This window comes from Ambystoma mexicanum, chromosome 12 (genome assembly GCF_040938575.1).
Source record: "Ambystoma mexicanum isolate Mex_15411 chromosome 12, UKY_AmexF1_1, whole genome shotgun sequence".
Lineage (NCBI taxonomy): Eukaryota > Metazoa > Chordata > Amphibia > Caudata > Ambystomatidae > Ambystoma > Ambystoma mexicanum.
Genome location: NC_090936.1, coordinates 43,219,157 through 43,239,772, shown reverse-complemented (window position 1 = coordinate 43,239,772; position 20,616 = coordinate 43,219,157). Strand labels below are relative to the sequence as shown.

The 20,616-nt window shown below is 46.6% G+C and overlaps 1 protein-coding gene across 4 annotated transcripts in view; it reads right to left on the bottom strand.

Annotated features, from left to right (window-relative positions):
• Positions 1-20,616, bottom strand: part of DOCK4 (dedicator of cytokinesis 4) — a 2,129,281-nt gene that overhangs the window by 1,159,087 nt on the left and 949,578 nt on the right. For all 4 annotated transcript variants that reach the window (XM_069627915.1, XM_069627916.1, XM_069627917.1 and 1 more), the window contains exon 23: positions 1,274-1,466. In XM_069627915.1, coding sequence (XP_069484016.1) covers positions 1,274-1,466 — 193 coding nt within the window. The remainder of the gene's footprint in view (positions 1-1,273; positions 1,467-20,616) is intronic.

Sequence of the window (20,616 nt, the reverse complement as noted above, 5' to 3'; positions counted from 1 at the left end):
ACTGTGCAAAGTTTTTCAACTGTGTGTGTGTGTTAACATTCTACTGTGTTTATGCAGGTTTCAGAAGTATTTAATGCTCGGCAGCCATTGTGAATACTTCTTCATTCAATTGACTGCCCACTCGGTCTTTTCAGCAGTGCCCTTACTATTTCATATGTGCATCACTGGCCTCTTCATACTCTCAGTATGGAGACTACTCTCTCTTCCACAGTCCTAAAAATAAACTATTCCCTTCCGCCTCTGTTGTTTCTTATTCCCTATTCAAGAAATGGGACTTCGTGGATTGAAACGCCCAATCTAGGTTGAGACAATATACATCACCCATTGATGGTCCCCTAGAACTCCCTCCTCCCCCTTCCATCCACTAGGCCATCCAGGGTTAGTGAACTCTCCCTGAAGTCTGGCTCCTTACTTCCACTGTTAGTACTAGTAAGGATGTCAGGATGCCCATGCCATGGTTTCCTAACTTATGTGTGATGTTCCACTCAAGTAACGTTCCCATCAGTCAAGCTCAGGCTCAAATGCAGGTAAATGTGTTCTTGCCGGAATAGAAAAATATTGACTCCTCTTTTCATGCCTGTTACATACCCCCACTGTATTGGGGGTGTAAGGGACTCATTACACCGCTATTTCTTCCTGGCAGCATTCAAATGCTGGCATATGTATCCAGTACACACATTACTTACCATTGAGCGGGACTCTATTAATTAGTCATCACTATACACATTTATATATATTTTGGATATAATGTTGTGAACATTCTAGATACAGATTTTGACATTGTGCTGTCTTACACCAGTGTCTCGGGAGGATAGCTCAGGGGCGACATACTCGCCTTGGAAGCAAGACAACGCAGAGCAAAACTGGTTTGATCCCCGGGTCCGCGCTTAGAAACCTCTGAGTATTAAGCGCGTTATAAATAACCTATCATATCATATTATATCACTGAGCCACATTTTGATGTACCAGCTTCATTCGACTCAACAGGTATATTCCAGGTCAGACCGGACTGCTATATGTTGTTGAAGATATTACTTTCCAAGTAGGGTGGAAATTGAACGCTGCTGGTTCTAACAATGTTCTATATTTCTTTGCAACTACATGAACCAACTGTGCAGTTCTCTAATCCAATACTTCGGTGAGCTGCGCAAGATATACATAATTTCAAAAAATAAGTGACGCTTACAATCAGATTTAAGATCAGGAAAATTGAGTGCATGCATCAATGTCTCACGCTTTGCACTTTGTGAGCTGAACAGGATCCTATGCCTACCAGGGTTGGTATACAGCTCGCTTTCCACTGTTTTCCCAATGCACTGAAGCTTCACTGCCTGAAGCGCATCGTCCACGTGCATGATCATTGGCAGGCTGCCCAGGGTGTCGTGCACCAGGTTAGCCACTTCTCGCACTTCGAACAGCTTGAGCAGCTCTGAGTATATAGCCGGGAAGGAGCTCAGGAAGACAGCCTGAAAATGAAAAAGATAGAATAAGGATGGCAGATGGAAGACGGTTTGGGTATTTATGGTGTTAACAGAACAAAGTGGAACAGGAAATTCTGAAGCTACCGTGCAAATGGCAACTAGTATGACACACACACAGATTGGATGGGTTTATAAATGCGTGGTATAGCATCTAAAATGGAGCGGGAACATTGCCTAATTTCACAAGGTTCTAGACGGCACCCCAATCAACTTATTCCTCTTGAACTTGCAATTTTATTCAAGGTGGCATTTACAAAGTGCAACACTCACAATTGGCCTGGCTTCTTGGCATTGACTGCTGTCTTGGGGCAAGAAGTTGTTCTGCACAAGGCAGGTTTGTTTGTTTGTTTGTTTGTTTTATTATTTATAATGCGCGAGCGTACCCGGGGGTATCAGGGCGCAGACTTTACAAGAATTTTCGAAGCTTGGTTACACTACACGAGGAAAATACATAATACAAATATAGGTGCACAAATGTTATATACAATATATATATATAATATATATATATATATATATAACACCATGGTTAGATGCAAATGGTTACTTACGGGTGTTAAAAACACTGACAATGTCCCATACCCTAGGTGATGAAATATGGTGGTTTGTTGACTTATTGTGGTCAAGTGTTGAGACCTTGAAGGTCTTTGCAATGACCAAGTGTCTATCAGGGCGCAAGGTGGGAATGAATATTTGGTGGAAACCCCTTGATTTCTAGCAGTCATCATTTTAGTTTGTTCTTCAGTGTGGTTGGACAGGGTAGCTTATTGGCTCAGAGTGGACATACCTTCACATTCTTCAATACCGGAGTGTTTGTGTTACTTTGTTCAGCAGTGTGGTAAGTTAGAGTTGCTTCCTGGCTCAGTGTGGGAAGACTTTGGGTCTTTCTCAGTGTCTTGGTGTTTGTGTTAGTTTGTTCTTCAGTGTAGTAAGATACATTTGCTTCCTGGCTCAGGGTGGGCAAACTTTCCCATTCCTCAATAACTGGGTGTTTGTGTTACTTTGTTGATCAGTGTGGAAAGATACAGTTGTTTCCTGGCTCAGGGTGGGAAGACTTTCCCATTCCTTAATACCTGGGTGTTTGTGTTACTTTGTTCATCAGTGTGGTAAGTAAGATAAAGTTGCACCCTTGCTCTGGGTGGGAAGACTTTCCCATTCCTCAATTCCTAGGTGTTTGTGTTACTTTGTCCATCAGCGTGGTAAGATAGAGTTGCTTCCTGGCTCAGTGTGGGAAGACTTTGGGTCGTTCTCAGCATCTGGGTGTTTGTGTTAGTTTGTTCTTCAGTGTAGTACGAGAGCATGGCTTCCTGGCTGAGAGCAGTCACACATTGAATCTTCCTCCAAATCTTGGTTTATGTTTAAGTGTGTTTTTAGTGTGGAAGGAAAGGTTGGTCTCTTGAAACAAGATGGCCAGACTTTAGTGGAAGAAATTCTCTGCTATGCATAACACGAGAGACCTCTTTCAGAAAAGGAGCTTCACACATCTGATCAGATCTTGGATGCATTGGATGAACAATTTACAGTAATGGGAGGCAATTAGAAAGAGGCACTGTGACTGTTGCTGGCACCACAGGCTTTGTGTCATGTTATTTTCATGTTACATATTTAACCTGGCTGTCTGGTTAAGGCAGGGGTGGGCCGGACCTGTTCATGTCAGATAATGCCTTTAGGAACTGATATGGTTCAGTTTTAGTAGTAAGGACAAGCACTACTCATGTACCTACCCTAAGGGAACAGCTATACTAGCATGCCTTTATGAGTTATATCAATTACATCACCATGATAGAAAAGGTGGCCAAGGGTCACTACTGCTAAAAAACATTCCCAAATGAAATGTCTGTGTAGAGTTTACGTGCTTCAGTGTAAAGTATTTTGTTCACATACTACTGGAAACAATGACATTTTAATCAACCGTTCTGTATAAAGTCACTGTGTCAGTCAGAAAAGAGCACTAAGATGCTGATTTTGACCATGGCAGCGCCCCCATTGAGAGCAGCACTTTTGCAGTCAACGTCTATTTTAATGACACATATAAGGAAATAGCAGAAGAGTGTCAAATACCTTCATCTAGCGGGCAGGTACTCTAAAACCAGTTATAGCAACATGCGTTGGCAACTGGAGATACCATCTGGGGTGCAGGCCAGCATGAAAGTAACAGCTGTGCCATATTTTTATGCTGCCCTCTGTTCTCAAAAGCACTGCATTACTGACAATTAACTGCAGGACAGACTAACCCTCTTATGCACTGTACTTGTATTGGCAACACCAATATGAAGACCTCTGAGGGTCTTTCATTAATGACTCAGGCCACCTAAAAATGAATGACTAAAAATAGACATCATATTATCTGGATCCAAAATGAGTTTTTACTTTTCCAATTCCATATGATAATTGCTTTGAAAAACATATCTTTCGCAATGATTTCCTTGGATTTATTCTTTTTGAATAATTTTGTTTTCAGATTTGCCGCACTGCTTTTACAATTATTTCTTCTGAATGATCACATAGTTTTAATTTAATTTTTCCCTTGCTTAAAACTCTGTTCCCTTTTCATAGGTTTCTTCTTTTTCTTTGCCTTTTCAGGCTTTTTTTATTATCTACTTTCGGGGGAAGGCCCCCAAGATCCACTGAAATCCCTTCATGTTTTGAAATTCACTCATGATTTAGAGAAGGGCGATGTTTTGAAGGAAGATGTTTTTCCCAAAAATATTTTTCAAGCAAATGTTTTTCTGGTAATCAGTATAAGAATATATTGATTGGGGCTTATCCAATTTTCAAACGTCTGCATTGCTGAAGATCAATCGTAAATGAGTGCACTATTGGCTATAAGGCTACGTGGCCATCGAAGGATGAGTGTAGACCTCACCAGCAGATACCAGATCGTACAGCAGCGAAGTGATCACAGGGGAAGAGTACCTTCCACTACATCTTCTCTGGACCAGATTGGCTGATCTTCGACCTGGTGTCTCCAGAGAGTCTTCTGGTGGTACCATCTCCTCTAGTCTTCTGGACCAGATCTCTTGTGCTTCTGTCCAATGTATGTCTTTTTTTGTCTTTGTGGCTGATTCAGCAATTAGGGTTGGAACAAGATCTGGTGCAGACTACGCCTGCCCCTAACTATATTGATATTGTTTGCTGGGAACAGCTTTTCAACACGCTCCTGGACACTGTGAGAGACCTGGGGGTATTCTCACTTCTGAACCCCTTGGATCCTCTGCACAGGTGGCCAGGGAAAGGCCATTGCTATTGGATCCTGACCCTGGGGGCGGAGAAGCGCGGGAGGATCACCTAGGTGGAGGATCCTTGGGAAGTGGAAGTGGGGTCTCCTTGGGCGAGACATGGTATCCCCCTTTCCCAAGTGACAACCAACTCAAACCCTCCCCATCCTTTATAGGCTATTATAAGCCAGCTACCCTCATTTCTGCATCATTGACACTTGACAGTTTCCTAAATTGAACTCTTTGACTCAGACTCTCCTAGCTTTATTTAGGTACGGTAACCTTAGCATAGGGCAAGTTAGGCCTTTTTCCATCCTGACACTTAAGGTAATAAAAATGGATTGTTTGAATTTTGAATCTGTTGTCTGTGTCCTTCTTCATGATGCCTTCACAACACCCTTCATGTTGCATTGCCTGGCGTGAACTACCTGCATCAGCGTGATCCATTTGAAGGAACCAAATAGACTGCTGGTGCCGATCAGATAGAAACATCTGCCGTTTGCAATCTTTACAAGGCTTGAACCATAGGTTCCCAGAGCAGAGTCTCTAGTATGTAGGCCAAGAAGAACTGAAGTATGGAGGATTGTTCACTTTCACATGTATACAAGCTAGGATACAGTCTGACCAAGGGGCAACCTTATGTCCCGACGAACCCAGTCATGGAGATGCGCCTATGCCCGATGGTGGCTGTTAATATATGTCCAGGTGCATACTGTTCCTGCTGCTGGAGTTATCTAAAATTATAAGGAATCCATGGGTTAGAAAGCACCCATTAGAATTCACTATTAAATACAGTGCGTGAATTTGAGAGTCTTGAGGAATTATGGCATTAGATATTGCCTTGTGTAATCAATACAAAACTAGTTTTCCCCATTTCCTACTTCAAAGATGCAAACGTTTCATACAGAAACTGAAATATGACTCACAAATGATTCCTCCTGGCACCAGATCCAGGCTGAGAACTCATCATTTGAGTCACAGCTGCGATTTAAGAAATTTGACAAAAAGTGTGATCTATTAATAAAAAGTTAAGGCTTAGGTTCACAAAACGATCTTCCCTCCAGTTCATCTACAAACAGGTAGTGTGTAATTCACAGATGGCACCATGATAAAATAAACTCCTCACGCAAGATCTCGGTCCGCGGCTGCTGTGCAATCGTCAGAAGGTCAGAACAGCCTCCCCATTGTCACCCATAATCTGAGACCAAAGCACATGGAACAGAGGACCTGTAAATGAGGCTTAAATAGAGTAAAACCTCACAGGATACTATTGCACTCTCTACCTGAGGTGTTCAACCAATTCCTGGCACCTCTCACAAACCGCATTGCAGCTCTCTGCTCCAACTTTCAGTGCTATGCAGAGGACACTCAGATCGTTTTCAAGATCCTCTCGGTCACCTCTTTTCTTTCTCTCATCTCTGTCTGTCTGCTATCCAGGAGTGGAGGACCTCAGGGTCATATTCGACTCCACACGCTCCTTTTCTCCTCACATTTCTGATGTCTCTAAGAAGTCAAACTACCAACTGCACCTCTTCAGAGGTATTCTTCCTTTCCTCTCCTTCCCCCAGAAGCTTACTGTCTCTAGAGCTCTGGTTCTCTCTAGGCTGGACTACTGCAACAGCCTCTTTCTAAATGTGCCTGCTTCTACTCTCCGCCCTCTGCAAGTCATCCAGAACAGGAATGCGAGACTTGTCCTTGTCCTCAAGCACAGGGATCTTATCTCTCCAGCACTGAAATCTCTTGCTCCCAGTGGTTGAAATAATTAAGTTCAAGGCCCTCTGCATTGTCCACAAGGCATTCTAGGGCCTCGGTCCTCAATACCTCAAACTCTCTCTTCGTAAATACCTTTCTACTCGAGCTCTTTGCTCCTCCACCTCCAACTCCCTCAGGGTCAGTCGCTTCTCCAAGCAACGAGTCGGTGGTAGATCTCTTTCTTTGGCTGGGGCTTCCCTCTGGAACAGCCTCCCTGCCTCTCGAGGAGAACCATCTCCGGTTCTGGAAGCATCTCAAGACCTTCCTCTTTGCTTATGCCTTCTCTCTTCCTCTCCCCTGCCGATTTCCTGTCTGATACTGCACTGGTCACCTGCCTACCCTGTGATTTGGATCCAGGTCCCTACTCGCCCAGTTGCACACCAACACTGCCTCATGGCAACCATTGCATCTGGGTCTGTATCTGTAACCTTACAGTTCCCCTACCTGCACTTTTGGACACCTGCTGTCTGTACTTACCCTTGCACCTGCCACCTGCTGGCTGCACTTCTTGTTATTGTTTGGAACCCATGTACAGCACTGCCTCGTCCCCTTTCCCTGGGCACTTTTCCCCTCCCCCTCCCCTGCACTTGTCCAATCTCACTGTCACTTGTCCTAGTAAGATCATTGTCTCTGTCCTCCCTCTGTTCCCCCACGTGAATCTCTCCTTCCGGAACATACTGGGCAGCATTTTCCACCGCTGTCCATAGACTGAAGGAGTATTTGGCAAAACTGCTTGCCACATTGGCAGCTTTGAGGGTCATGCTACCTGAAGTGAATGCCTTCTTTGCTAAGGCATCTACTTGTTTTGCTTCTCTGTCTGGGGCAGAGTGGATTTAGATGATGCAGGTCTAGACGAGACCATAGCAGCCTGCACAACAAGCCCCTCTGGGGAAGGGTGAGAGCAGAGGTATGAGAGGTCTCCTTCAGCTGGCTTGTACTTCCCGGAAATGGTGGTGCTGACAGGAGGAATGAAACATGGGTTTTGCCATATAGCTGTCAAAGAATCGGCAATAGCCGGGTTAAGAGGCATAGTATGTTCAGTGGCAAGACCTTCCTCTAGGATGTCGGTAAGGTCATAACCTTGTGTAGGCGCCACTGTTTAATGCAATCCCAGGGTGTCAATAACCCTTTCTACCAGAGCCCTGTATTTAGATACATTGTGAAGATAGGGCTGGGACTGCTGAAACTCGAGGTCAGGCAAAGTGTCCAGACCACTGTCGTCTTGGAGGCCTTGAGCAAGTTGTAGAAGCTTATTCTGGTCGTCAAAATAGTTCACCTCTCCTGAATCCAAGAACTTTGGGTCAACACCATGGTCATCGGCATCGTGATCGCCGAAGATACCCGTCATGGCATCGAAAAATGTGGAACAGGATTGTGGTGTAAAGACTTTCTCGACAACTGTCGACGTCAAGGGTTTGTCTTTCGGTGCTGGCATTGTGGATGTCGGTGTCGACTGAGATCGAGACACCGTAGTGCCAACATCCTTGGACACACAGGAGTAATTCGGCTTCCAATACATTTCTTTCGACGTCGAAAGATTTATCGGTACCGACTATGGCACTAGAGGGGTCGGGTAAACCGAGTGCCGCTCTTCGCTCCAAAGCATGCCTTGTGGGTGTGGGGGCCATGCCGACTGCAGCATGTTGCTTGAACATTGCAAGCATTGAGGATTTGAAATCTTCCCACTTCTAGCGGGTTGTAGGCCCAGCTGATGGCTTAGCTTGTCCTGTCGACGACTCGGAATTCCGACGATGGCGGTGGAGCCTTTTCTTTTTTTCAGGATGAGGAAGAGTGGCTCCTCGAATGGGACCTTGTCTTACTCCGCCTGTGTTTCTCAGCGGTATGCCCCTCTGTTTCAGCCTCCGAAGACCGAAACGTTGACCACGCCAGAGATTTTGAGGGTGGCTGACACAGAGTGAGTTTAGCAGCCTGGTTGTGAAGGAATTTTGGTTACATTTTGGTGCACGACGGACACCCTTCAGTCCCCGGACCCATACCGAGGCATCAGAGACACAACGCGTGGTCATTGATGGACATCTTGGTGCCACAATCGGAGCACCGTTTGAAACCGGACACCCGTGCAACTGACATCTTGATTGGGGATCTAGTGGAAAAAATACGTTTCCTGACGAAAACGTAAAAATAGTCAAAGGTCTGTGTTCCCAAGCAACATGTTAGCGTGTGGAAACAGGAACTGAGCTTGGGGCGTAGTGATGTGGTACTTATACGACGCCTGACGTCATTTACAGAGCTGAAGACAAGATGCCAAGCAAGATGGATTGAAGGTCAAGGGCGGGTTCGAGGTCCACTACGCCCCCTGTTGAAAAAATTTCCAAAGCTATCTAAGCTGGAAGCAATATCTGTCAGATGAGGAATCTGCGGGAGGAAAGCAATCCATTGAAGTGGAAGAGAGAGGATTGTGCAGAAAGAGAGAGACTAAGGAAGAAGGTGTGGTCTAGAGGACCACACGAGGGAGGTTGGCAATACATTACGGCAGGAGGCAGTGCACAACCGTTGAATAAGTAGGAGATGGTGGAAGTCGAGACGTGGAAGACCCACTAGGCGAATGAAAGGCCGGTTGGATGTTAAACCAGTTCATAATTCATTAACTGGAAATTTGGAGGCTGCAACTGTCAGTCTAGAAAAATGGATACCTCTCATATTTGACGGCAAACGTATGTTGGTGGCCGTGGGCCAACCGTCTCATGCACGATATGACAGACATATAAGTTTCCGAGTTTGCCAATGAATGACCATTTTGATGCAACAAGGATCGCCATTTTGTTTTCGAAACCATTGCTCATTGCTTTCTGTTCTTATTGCTTCGCAGCACATTTTCTGCTTACACTGCTCGACTGTAAAACATTGTTGTCTGAACGTGAAAGGACAAGGCCGCAGGGCAGCGAGGATAACAAGAGTTCATGTAAACACAACGTAGGCAGCGCCAGGAAGGAATGCCCGGCTCCCTCCCGAATGTAGCCTTGAAGCAGAGCTGCAGGGCATTTAATCATTTCGCAGCTGCCAGCCAGTCTCGTTATATGGTAGAATATGTTAGAATAAAGCAGCTTAAGGCTTGAATTATGCTCTTCTTACGGCCCCCCTTTACTGAGCCCTGTAGAGCGTGTCGGCTCCCAGGACACGAATAGCACCTCATAGATAGCAAGGTCTGGAATGTGGCTCTTTCCCCGTATGTAGCTCGCTTCCAAGAACAGAAGCACTGTGTTCTGTTCAAGAACTGAATGATGCCTCCACACTTGCAAATTGCATATTGTTACTAAAATAGATATTTGAAGGTGTCATAATTGTCGAAAGTGTCCATCATCACACCGAGTTCAAAGAAACCAAATAAAGGGGGGTGTTAATGGCATAGCTGATTGTATGATATGCATTTTGTATATATGTAACTGATGTATGTAATTCACTCTCTTGCGTCCCTCGAGGTCTAGAGATACATGTCACGGGGCGTGAGACCGAGTTGGCCAACTGAGACTATTTGCTTTGCAATAAACCCTAGCTTTGGGAATACAACCTTGTGTCTGGCGTATCTATCGTGTGTGGTGACTTGCCTTGTTTCCATAGACGTAAGGGACCCTTAGGGGCCCCTTTCACAACGAGGCAGCTGCATGAACTTGGAGAAATGAAAAGAGGGACATGCAGAAAGTGTCTCACAAGTTGGCTAGGAGTCGGCACACCTGAAATTGAGAGACATTGTGGTGGTGGCGGGACCTGTTGTGGGTGGACCATGCGGTCCGACAACTACCGCCTACCATAGTCTACCGTGGAGCCGAGCAGGTGATTAGAGAAGAAGAACTAGGGTGGTAGAGTGACCTGTCGTAGGTGGAGCGTGTGGTACAACAACTGTGCTGAGACCACTACCACTCGTAGGTCGAAAAGTCGAGTGGACCTACGAACAGCAGAAGAAAAGCTGAAAAGAGGTACCCCTGGCGAAGCCGGTAAAGAGTTCCTCTGACGAAGGTAACGGTGGCAGTACGAAGTCCAGAAAGGGTTCGGGTGAAATTGAGAAATGAACAAATGAACTTGAAAAGACACTTGTGATGAATCGCATGATGTCATGACTTCTTTCCTGGAGTTAGCTTCTTCCAATGTAGCCAGGGGACGGCAGCCACTTCCTGATACCGACCCTGGGGGCGGCTGTATGAGGGAGGACCACTTGGGGGGAGACCCTCACAGGGATGACATGGCATCATTATAGGAAGTCACACACCCCACCTTCCCTTTTTAGGGATCTTCCCTCTCTTCCTCATGCCCTAATGCAATATTGTAAGCCTCTCCCTCAAAACCTTGCCAGGTCTAATTCAGATATTCCCCATCATCACGCCGGGAGTAGTATGTCAACAACTGAGACGAGGAAGAAACAGGGAGCAGTAATGACTACTCCCAGTGAGTTCCAATATCAGCTTTCTCAACATCACATTAGAAACACCATTACAACAACTGAGACGAGAAAGAGGAATGGAGCGATGAAGATGACCAAGACCGGCAAGCCAACGCAGCGGTCTAGTCTTTGGTGACTGCTCAAACCTGCAGGGAAGTTTAAATCCATCACAGCTGACAGACGCGGGCATGAGGGAGAAGTGCAGAAGCCGGGTGATGCCGTGAGCAGGGCAGACTCCAGTCAGAACACTGCAAGGCAACACACTGGGGAAAGCGGTGCAGTAGTGAGTCCCAAAGACATAAGGAGAAACAGAGTGGCAGAGGGCCTGCCGCCTAAGAGTAAGAAGCAGCGGGATCCACATACAGTGGAACAGGACACAGCCAACGGGTCGCACGCTGAGCTATCAAACTGAACGGTGAAGAAGTGAAGAGGCACGAGGGACATTTAAAGCACCCGGTAAACCCAGGGAAGACAAACTGGTTACAGGTTTGCCTAAAAAAAGGGAGAAACTCAAGGTGAAACCTGTAAAGGGTTCAATGTATTTTGGAACCATAACAAAAATGGGTTGCTGGACTAATGTTTAAGAAGAGAAAGTAAAGTAAATACAACAGCGAATATTGAAACAAACTTTGCTAAACAAGAACTGATATACCAACATTGAGCTAATATCTTATTGCATGCAAGTCGTGGAAGGACAGTATACCAGGCAAAATAAAGTGTTTAGGAAAGACTGCAAGCCACGTTTTTTTAAAGATTTTTACAGAAGTCCTGGCAGGAGAGTATACCAGGTGAAGTTAAATGTTGGAAGGAAAGTGAAAGAGAATCTCAAGGAAGGCCCATGCCCTTGAGATTGTGAACTGTTGTGTAGATAGAAAATAACCTGGCAGGAGAGTAAACCAGGTGACCTGCGAGTCTGGCACCGGCATAGAGATTCAAGTACAGCGATAGAAAACCTCAAGAAAGACTCATGCCCTTGAGATTGTGAGCTGTTATCTAAGTGGAAAGAAACCTGGCATGGGAGTATACAATTGTGTGGGAGTGAGGGGTCGTTTGGGCCCCCCGACACCTTCAGCACGATGTGGACCACTTGCTTGTGCAATAGCGGGGGACCCCTCCATTGCCCGCATGCTAACATTAGCATAAAGTGGGGCTATTGCGGGGGACACATGGCTTCCATTTTGTGTGCCCTCGACTCCATCTTTGGACTAGGCCTCACTTCGATAATACAAAAAGGCTTCTCTCCCCTCTGTAGCGCCGCGCACACCGCTCTCATGGCCTCCACCTTTTCTCACTGTCTGAAAGCGCTTTCTCACGGATGCGCCGAGGATAACTGAAACAAATATACAAATGTAGCATCTCATTCTTCCTCTGAGATCACTGACCTGTGTGTGAACCGGCCTGAATCCTGCCTTGTAGCTCATCCATCTCCACAAACCCGCCAGTGCCCTCTTACCCACGCTGTTGGAAAATTACTGCCACTATAACCCTCTGCCCTCCTAAGGTATTCACTTGATGTACCAGAAGTGTGACCCTGTGACATGATGCCTGCCCCCGGGCAGCTGGACAAAGCCCATCCGCCCCGGAAGCAGGCATCCAGACATTTGTTTAAACCTCAGAAGCCCCGGCTAGGGGCTATCTGGGTTCAGTTCTGGCGCCTTAGGCGCCAGGCTCATAGTTGGAATCAGTCCTGGCGCCTAAGGCGCCAGGCTCATAGTCATCACTTACCTCAGGCAGACCATGCTGCACATGCATTCAGGCCAACGTGAGACCTGGAAGGGACTATTTTTCCACAAGGACTACTTTTCACTCGGGTGTGGTCCTAGGGGCTTCTTACCTGGGACTACTTTTGAAGCTATTTAAACCACGCCCGATCTACAACACACGCTTCACGTTATTCTGCATTTAGCAGTGTAACGCTCACCGTGCCTGCAAACCTTCATCCAGTCTTCTGCCACGCCCGCCTCGAACACGGAGCTCCTAGGAGAGAAAGGAAAATAGGAGAAGAGGTTAGATTACGGATTTTAATCTATTCCTTACCTGATTTCGGATCTTGCATCACTCCGAGCCTAAAGGGACATTCTTTCGGCACGCATCGTATTCCAGCTGCAGCGCCGCTCCATTTTCACCAGCCCACAGCATCTCCGACTCGGCGCTGCCTCCGTCATTTTCTTCGGTGATTTTTAACATCTGGGGAAAAGACAAGAAAATAGCAAGGTGAGCCTAAAGAGACTAAAAAGACAATCACTTTTATTACGAGACTCACCTGATTATCACCGGAGGCTTTATCCTTCAATACGCTGCATCTTCTTATGCCGCATCTAGGAAAGAAGGAAAAAACAATGAGCTAAACTCACGCAACGTTACAGGATAGTTTGGGTGATACAGACTCTTACCTGAACGCCGCCAGCAACCTCCAGACAGGATTTGTCGCCACAAATCAACAGGGGAGTGCAAGAGTGAACATTGGACAATTTGAACTCTTTAATCTTGGCAAACTCCGGAGTCAATAATCGTCCAGAACTCCAGCCCCTAAAACCAGTGAAGCAACTGGTATCTACGCGCCCCTGCATTCCACGCAGGATGGAGAGCTCACCAATCAAAAACATAAGGTGACGACACTGATTGGGAATATCGGAGGTGGCAAGTGGGGAAAGTGGGAGCAGGGGAGGGGGTCTGCATTCACACCCACGGGGCTAAATCCCTTTCTCCATCTACAGGAGAATACTTCTACGAGTCAAGCTTACAAGACTAAGGGGGTCCGTCCAGACGGTCATCTTTGCCCTACGCTTCATGTTGGTGGAGGCCGCAGCTGTCCGGGTTCGATCTACGCCCCTGTGGGAACCAGGTGAGCGTAACACCCTGCTGTGCAGCCCACCCCAGAGTGCCCCCTACTAAAACCAGACCTCTGTCACTGTATATTGCACTCTAGAACTAACAAATGTCAGTGTGTCCCACACCCTCTTTAATGCAGACAGACCCAACCTAAGACTAAGGTTATCACACCAACCAAGACCCCTAAGCCCAGTACCTCACATGAGTCTCAATGAATGATGGTATAGTTATATGTATGCAATTTATAGGTTTGTAAGATTTACTCAAAGGTATACTAATGATTATTTTTTATTGTATGTCTAGTGGTAGTTTTTCATGCTGGCTTAGTTAGTGTCCACCCTACCTCACCGTGACCTCACCCTCACCCCTCCTGGACGCTGGCAGCCAGACCACGTGATATTCACCCTCCCGCCAACTGGGCAACCAATCCAGACGAAGCAGTGCCTACTGTGCCATATGTATCTACATTGCCTATCTAATCCTGCCCTGGTCTAGTACCCTATGTTAGTTGCGTCATCCATGACACTGTTTTACTTTATATTGTCATGTAATTGTAATGTTTGCCAGAGCGCTCTCGAGGCAGCAGAGTTCTCTGGATGCCAACTTTATATAAAGCAACTAAACCTTGCAACCTGTTCTCTTAGTCTCATTCCCCATTGGGGTGTCATATATTTTTTGGTTATACATGTGGAAGTCGGGAAGTGAGCCTTTACACTAGGCAACCTGCGAGTATGGAACCCACACCCAAAATTACAATACAGTGGAACGAGAAACCCAAGGAGGATGCATGCGCTTGGGATGTTGGTGCTGACTTAAAAATAAAGAGGAATCTGGGGAAGAGAGACATTCCCTATAACTGTGAATATTCCAAGAGGAGGGAGTTATCCTCTTGGGGTAAAAGGAACTTGGTTATTCTTTGTTTGAAGTTTTGAATATTGGTGGAAAGGAGTCTGTTGAAGGGAGCCATCCCCTGGAACTGTGAACACTGTCCATTTGGAACTTTTTGGTTTGGTTTATACTTCTATGTTGAATTGGAACATTTGAGCACTTTGAGAGATAGAGACAACATCCTTTGCACCTTAGAGTTAGTTTACAGTGTGAGGGCCCGAATAGGATGTCGGACACAGGAAGTACTTTATTTTGGACAAAGGACAGACTCCTTAGTTTGTGGTTGAGGTGGGGAACTACCTCTTAGATTAGGGATAGTGAGGCCTTTTCCAACGCCTTTTGATTTGAATAAAAGTTTATAACCAAAACCCATGAGTCCTCTGTGTCTGCATCTCATTCCTGGATCCATCCACATTGCTAAGAAAATATAAAACCGCAGAGACAGAGTCCAATACCTTTGGGGAAGATGGCCTTCGACAACCTTAAGATGTCCTTCCTTCAGGTTACCAGCAGCATCTCGTAGCGGTCTTCGGTAGCATCATTGAGTCGCCCTTGAAACTGCGCAACACCTCTGTGAAGTGGTCTTCGGTAACATCAGGAAAGTCCTGCCTAAGGGCAGCAGAGTCCTGCTGGCACCGACAGTTTCCACGCCCAATGGGAACTCCCTAATCCCTGAAGGACACCCACAAACCAAAGTGCTGCCCTATAGTTTTCCAAGGCACCACTCTCTTCTTCATCTATCCTTTGTTTCCCTGTCAACACCGGATTTACCCTAAGAGTGAACTTCCTGTTCAATCGAAAGGGAAGAAATCCATCACTCATAAAGGAACTCTAAGGGAACTATCCCACAGAAGAATAACAGGCAAACCGTGAGAAAGTGCAAGCAGAAGTTGAAAGTGGAGTGAACCATTTTGTGAGACAATTACTGGAACAGGTCCACAAACGGGTTGAGTTTACGACTCTGTGAATGCTTGGGGAACTTCTACTTCATCCCTGTGGGGGCAAAGTAAAAAATAATGTAGAGATAGAAATATAGAAATAAGGAATAACCCTTGGAGGGAATTGAATGAATTAATGAGAAAGCGGAGGATAAAGAAACCTGAAGAAAAGTGTGAGAAGCGTGGCCTGCCAGAAGGGAATCATTCTCCTACACTTCTGATGTCTATGGAAGTGGGAAGAGATATTCTATTTATTTTGAACTTTGAAGACCCCTGGAACTTGAAAGACTTCTACCAAGGATAAGGGAGTCATTCTCCTGGGTTGTGGAGAGACTCTTACTTAGTACTTTTGTGTTTGGTGGTATGGATAGGAGTTTGACTTGAATGGAACATTTCATTTGGACTGCAAAGACTTCCTGACTGGCCCGAGCTTTAGTTTGTTTGAGGTAGGGAAAACACCTCTAGTTAGGGATAGGTAGGATTTATTATTGTTTAATAAATGTCTACAGCCAAAAGCATACTGCTGTTTGCTCAGACTCCTCATTCTGTGCCGCTACAACCAAAACACACACACACACACACACACACACTGCGGAATCGTGCTACCATATAGCAACAGTGAGACACAGTGACTTAAACAAATAAAAAGTTAAAATAAACTTGGTAAATCAGTGTTAATGGGCGATGTGTCTTTCCAGCCGGTACAAGCTAAATTGCAGTCTTTTCTGGAAAAGCACAACCTACTGGTTAGGTTTTGGCCAGGGGGATGGATGGTGGCAGATGGAATTAGTTTTGATTGCCATAGTTAACAATTAAAAACTACTGCTGACATGCATTAAAATGCACAATTTGATACACGACCCTCCAAACATGTACCCATGTTTGCTTCCAAAACTGGCGTGCCATGAAAAGTTGCATTTTGCAAATGGCGGCCACTTACATTTTGATGCCTGGGCCTATTTCCTTTTCCAGGGTAGCCCTAGGTGCAAACAGTGGAGAGAAGGGTAAGCTGCGCAACCAGTCAAAGTTGGCAGAGCAGTTGGCGGGGGAAAGGCTGCCAGAAATGTGCCACTCAGGTCCTGGGCGATATTGCCATGTATTCCCTGCAGCTGCTGTTAAAATCAGGGAGTCTGTCAGGGAGGCATGCCGTGCACCAGCAGATCAGCACTGTTATGCTGGGCTGGAGCCCAGCCTATCGACGCAGGTGGGCAGAGTTTGGCCCACTTTATTTGTGGCCCCAGAGCCACCTGCACACCCCCATGGTGGGCCTCTGTCCGTAGCTGCAGCAGCACTACTTGGGCAGGGCCGGTGAAAGGAATTCTGCCACCCTAGGCAAGCATGTCTAGGCCAGCATGCATAGAAAGAAATCAATAAACGAATGTGGGGCAGCTCAAAACAGCAGCTCCAGGTGCCCTGCCAGATTTGGCAGATTTGGCGCCATACCACCAAACAAAAGAAACAACCATTGGAAATGCCAATGGTTTGGGCCTTTTTTGTTGACATGGTAAAGGCATCTGCCAGGCACTGCCGTAGTGGTATAAACTGGCCATCGATGGTAGCAGGTGCAAATGGTGCGGGTATCTGGGCATATAACTGCAGTGCCTGGCAAATGCCTAATACCTATATACAAGTCAAAATTGTTGGCTTTGCCAAGGCTTGTTTTTAACAGGACTTCAGTGAAGGACAGCATAGTGCTTATACATCGAGTGGCTGTAGGCAGGCCTGGTAAGACATTTTTATTATATCAGTAGCGCACGTACAGCTCAAATTGAGTGAATAACTCTCAGAAGACTTCTTAAAAAAAACATTTGTATGCACTACAAGTACAAAGTTGTATGGTAAGGCTTGAGTAAAGCACGCTCAAAGACATGGTATGGTAATGTTTATTTATAAAGCGCCTATACACAAGGCAAGTGTTTCAAAGCGCTCAAGGAGGGTGGGAACAAGGGGACAAAACAACAGTCCTTCAGAGCCCTTGAAATTCTGAGACGATAATAGTCTGCACAGGGAGAGCAAGTGCAAATAACACAATTAACAGTTGGGACACAGCAAATAGGCCTGACAACGATTCTGCAGTTTTACCTAGTGCAATTACGGGGGGTAGACAGGGGAGAACAGACAGACGATCTTCAAACACAGTACATTCGGATGGTGCAAGTGGACAGACGGTTACAGGGGGTGGTCCAAGTGCACCCAGTCGGAGGAGACTAGGGTAAGTGCAGAGAGAGCCACTCTCGAGTCATTTCTCAAGGGTAGTGAGGGTGGGGTCAGTTCAGGGCCCTTAGGCAAGTGCAAGAGAAGACTGGTGGGGTGCCAGGAACCTGGGATACACCAGGTGGCCAGTCAGCAAGCTGTACGGAAAAGGAGGGAGAGAGGGAGAGGGCAGAGAGGTAGGTTAGCAGAGTAGAGGGAGAGAGAAGGAACAGGAAAAGAGGAAGGTCTTGAGGAGTTTCCGGAACCTAAGGAGATCAGGCTCAAGACGGAGGGTGGCAGGGAGGCTATTCTAGAGGGAGGCCCCTGCTGTGGATAAGGATCTCCATCCAAATCTCTGCTTGGAGAACCGGCTCACTCACAGAAGGACGGAGGTAGATGAGCAGAGAGCTCGGGATGGACAGTATTTAGGTAGGCACGTTGAACATAATTCGGTCCAAGGCTCCAGAAATCCTTGTGAACAATGCAGAGGGTCTTGGACTTGATCCTTGCAGACACGGTGAGCCAGTGAAGGGATTTCAGTGCCGGAGAGATGTGGCCCCTGTTCTTTAGGCCACGGATAAGTCTTGGGGTTCTGTTTCTGGATGAGTTGCAAAGGGGGCAGGGCAGAAGCAGGGAGGCTGAGGAAGAGGTTGTTGCAATAGTCCAACCTAGAGAGAACCAGGGCTCTGGAGACCGTTAGCCACTGGTGGAAAGTGAGAAAAGGTAGAGTACCTCTCAGGAGGTGTAGCTAATAGTTAGACTTTTTTGCGACATCAGAAATGTGAGAGGCGATGGACAGAGTGGAGTTGAAGATGACTCCAAGGTTTTTAGCCTCGCAGGTGGGTGCGGGCGCCGGGTCAAGGGAGGCCGGCCAGGGTGAAAGTGGGAAAGCGGGAGCAGGTGTACCAATGCGAACGATCTCAGTCTTACTGGTGTTGACGCAAAGGTCATTTGCAACACACCATGACTGAGTAGCGGACAGACAGTCGGATAGGAGCGAGGAGGAGAAGGCGCCTGAGGATAGCCTGAAAGATAGTTGCATATGATCCGCGTAGCACTGGAAGTTAGAGGTGAAAGTGTCAATCACACGTGCCAAGGCAGCCATATAGACGCTGGAGAACCAGGGGATAGGTTAGATACCTTGGGAACGCCACAGGTTGAGAGAGTGATAGTCGTGACAAAGGCTCAGAGTTTCACCAGAGATGGGCGGTCGGAGAGAAAGGAGGTTAACCAGGCCAGAGCCTGACCTGTGATTCCCAGGGTGTCACAGAGACGTGAAATCAGGATGTTGTGGTTAACTGTGTCAAAGGCAGAGGAGAGGTCAAGGAGAATGAGGACAGAGGGAGTGTTAGTGTCAAGGTTTGCGAGCAGTTCTTCATGGGTGTTCAGAAGAGCAGTTTCCATGCCTCTGGATGCTTTAAATCCAGACTGATGGTTGTGGAAGCACCCAATAGATTCAGTGTGGAGGGTCAGCTGAGAGATTGCCAACTTCTCAAGGAGTTTGCCCAGGAAAGGAGTGATAGCGATAGGGCAGTAGTTTGCCGGAATGGAGGGGTTGGCAGAGGGTTTCTTTTTTTTAATCAAAGATTTTATTGGTTTTGAAACATAAAAACGACATTACATTCATCTCTCTGCATTACAGGGCGGGGAAAAGCGAGCATTTGTGAAATCAACATATCCAGGAGGAAATAAAGGAAGAGAGAGAGAGAAACAAACAAAAAACATAAACATCAAAGAACTCAACATCAGGGGTCACAGTCCAGCGGACCGTCAATCTTTGGCAAAGGAAGAACTCATGACATAGTTTCTTCATATCAGGCTTGTTCCGCCCAGTGTCTCGGGGCTTTTCTCAGACTCGGTAACTGCGGCGCCGCATTTGGCACTTAGCTGGCCTCCTCCCACCCTCTCCATATTTTGTTCACTTTTTGCGGGCAGCCCCTCGCCACGTACACCCGGTGCTCCATTACAGCGCAAATGTCCATATCTGTGACCCACTGGTCATAGCTAGGTGTGCGTTCTGAACCCAACAGTTGCGCGATGTTCCGCCTGAGAACCGCCATTGCGGTTGACCAGAGCAGTTTCTCATAGCGGGATAGGTCCGTTTCACTGGAAATCCCTAGGAGGTGGTGTTTTGGGCACCTTTGTATCGTCTTGCCTATAACGCTGGATAGTTTATCACAACATTTCCACCAGAGCTGCTGAATGTTACTACATTCCCATAAGATATGGAAAAAGGTACCTTCCTCACGCTTGCAGCGTAGGCATCGTGCGTCCGACGTCTTACCCCAGCGGAAAAGAGCCACTCTCGGATAGTAGATGCAATGTAGGATCTTCAATTGAACCAGTCTGAGTCTTGAGGAGATGGTTGCCTCACGAGGGTACATCAGGGCCTCAACCCAATCTTCTGGTTGAAGCGGTCCCACATCACGTTTCCACTCGTTTTTTAGACTGGTTAGTTCTGGTATTGCGAAGGATGTTATCACATTGTACATGGTGGAGGTGACCTTCCGTTCCACTCGGTCCAGTACTATATTTCGCTCTAGTGGAGAACTTTCTGGCATGTCTTGTGTGTTCTGTCGGGGGTCAGTCCAAGCATGTTTCAGTTGCATGTAGTGGTACCTTTCTGTAGCTGGGAGGGAGAACTCTGAGTGTAATGTCTTGAATGGTACCAAGTTGTCCTCATGTATCACATCTCCAATGCTAGTGATTCCTCGCTGGACCCACTAGGGCCATCTAGCCAATTTTTGTATTTCGGGAAGGCAGCAGTTGTTCTATAGAGGTTGGGCCAGTGTCAGTTTCCCGTCCCACCCTAAGTATCTATGTGCTTCTTTCCAGATTCTCAATATGTGTGTTGCCATGTTCGATTTTAGTGTGCGATTCAGGCCACCGATAGGTGCTCTAATGGTGTTGTTGTGCTG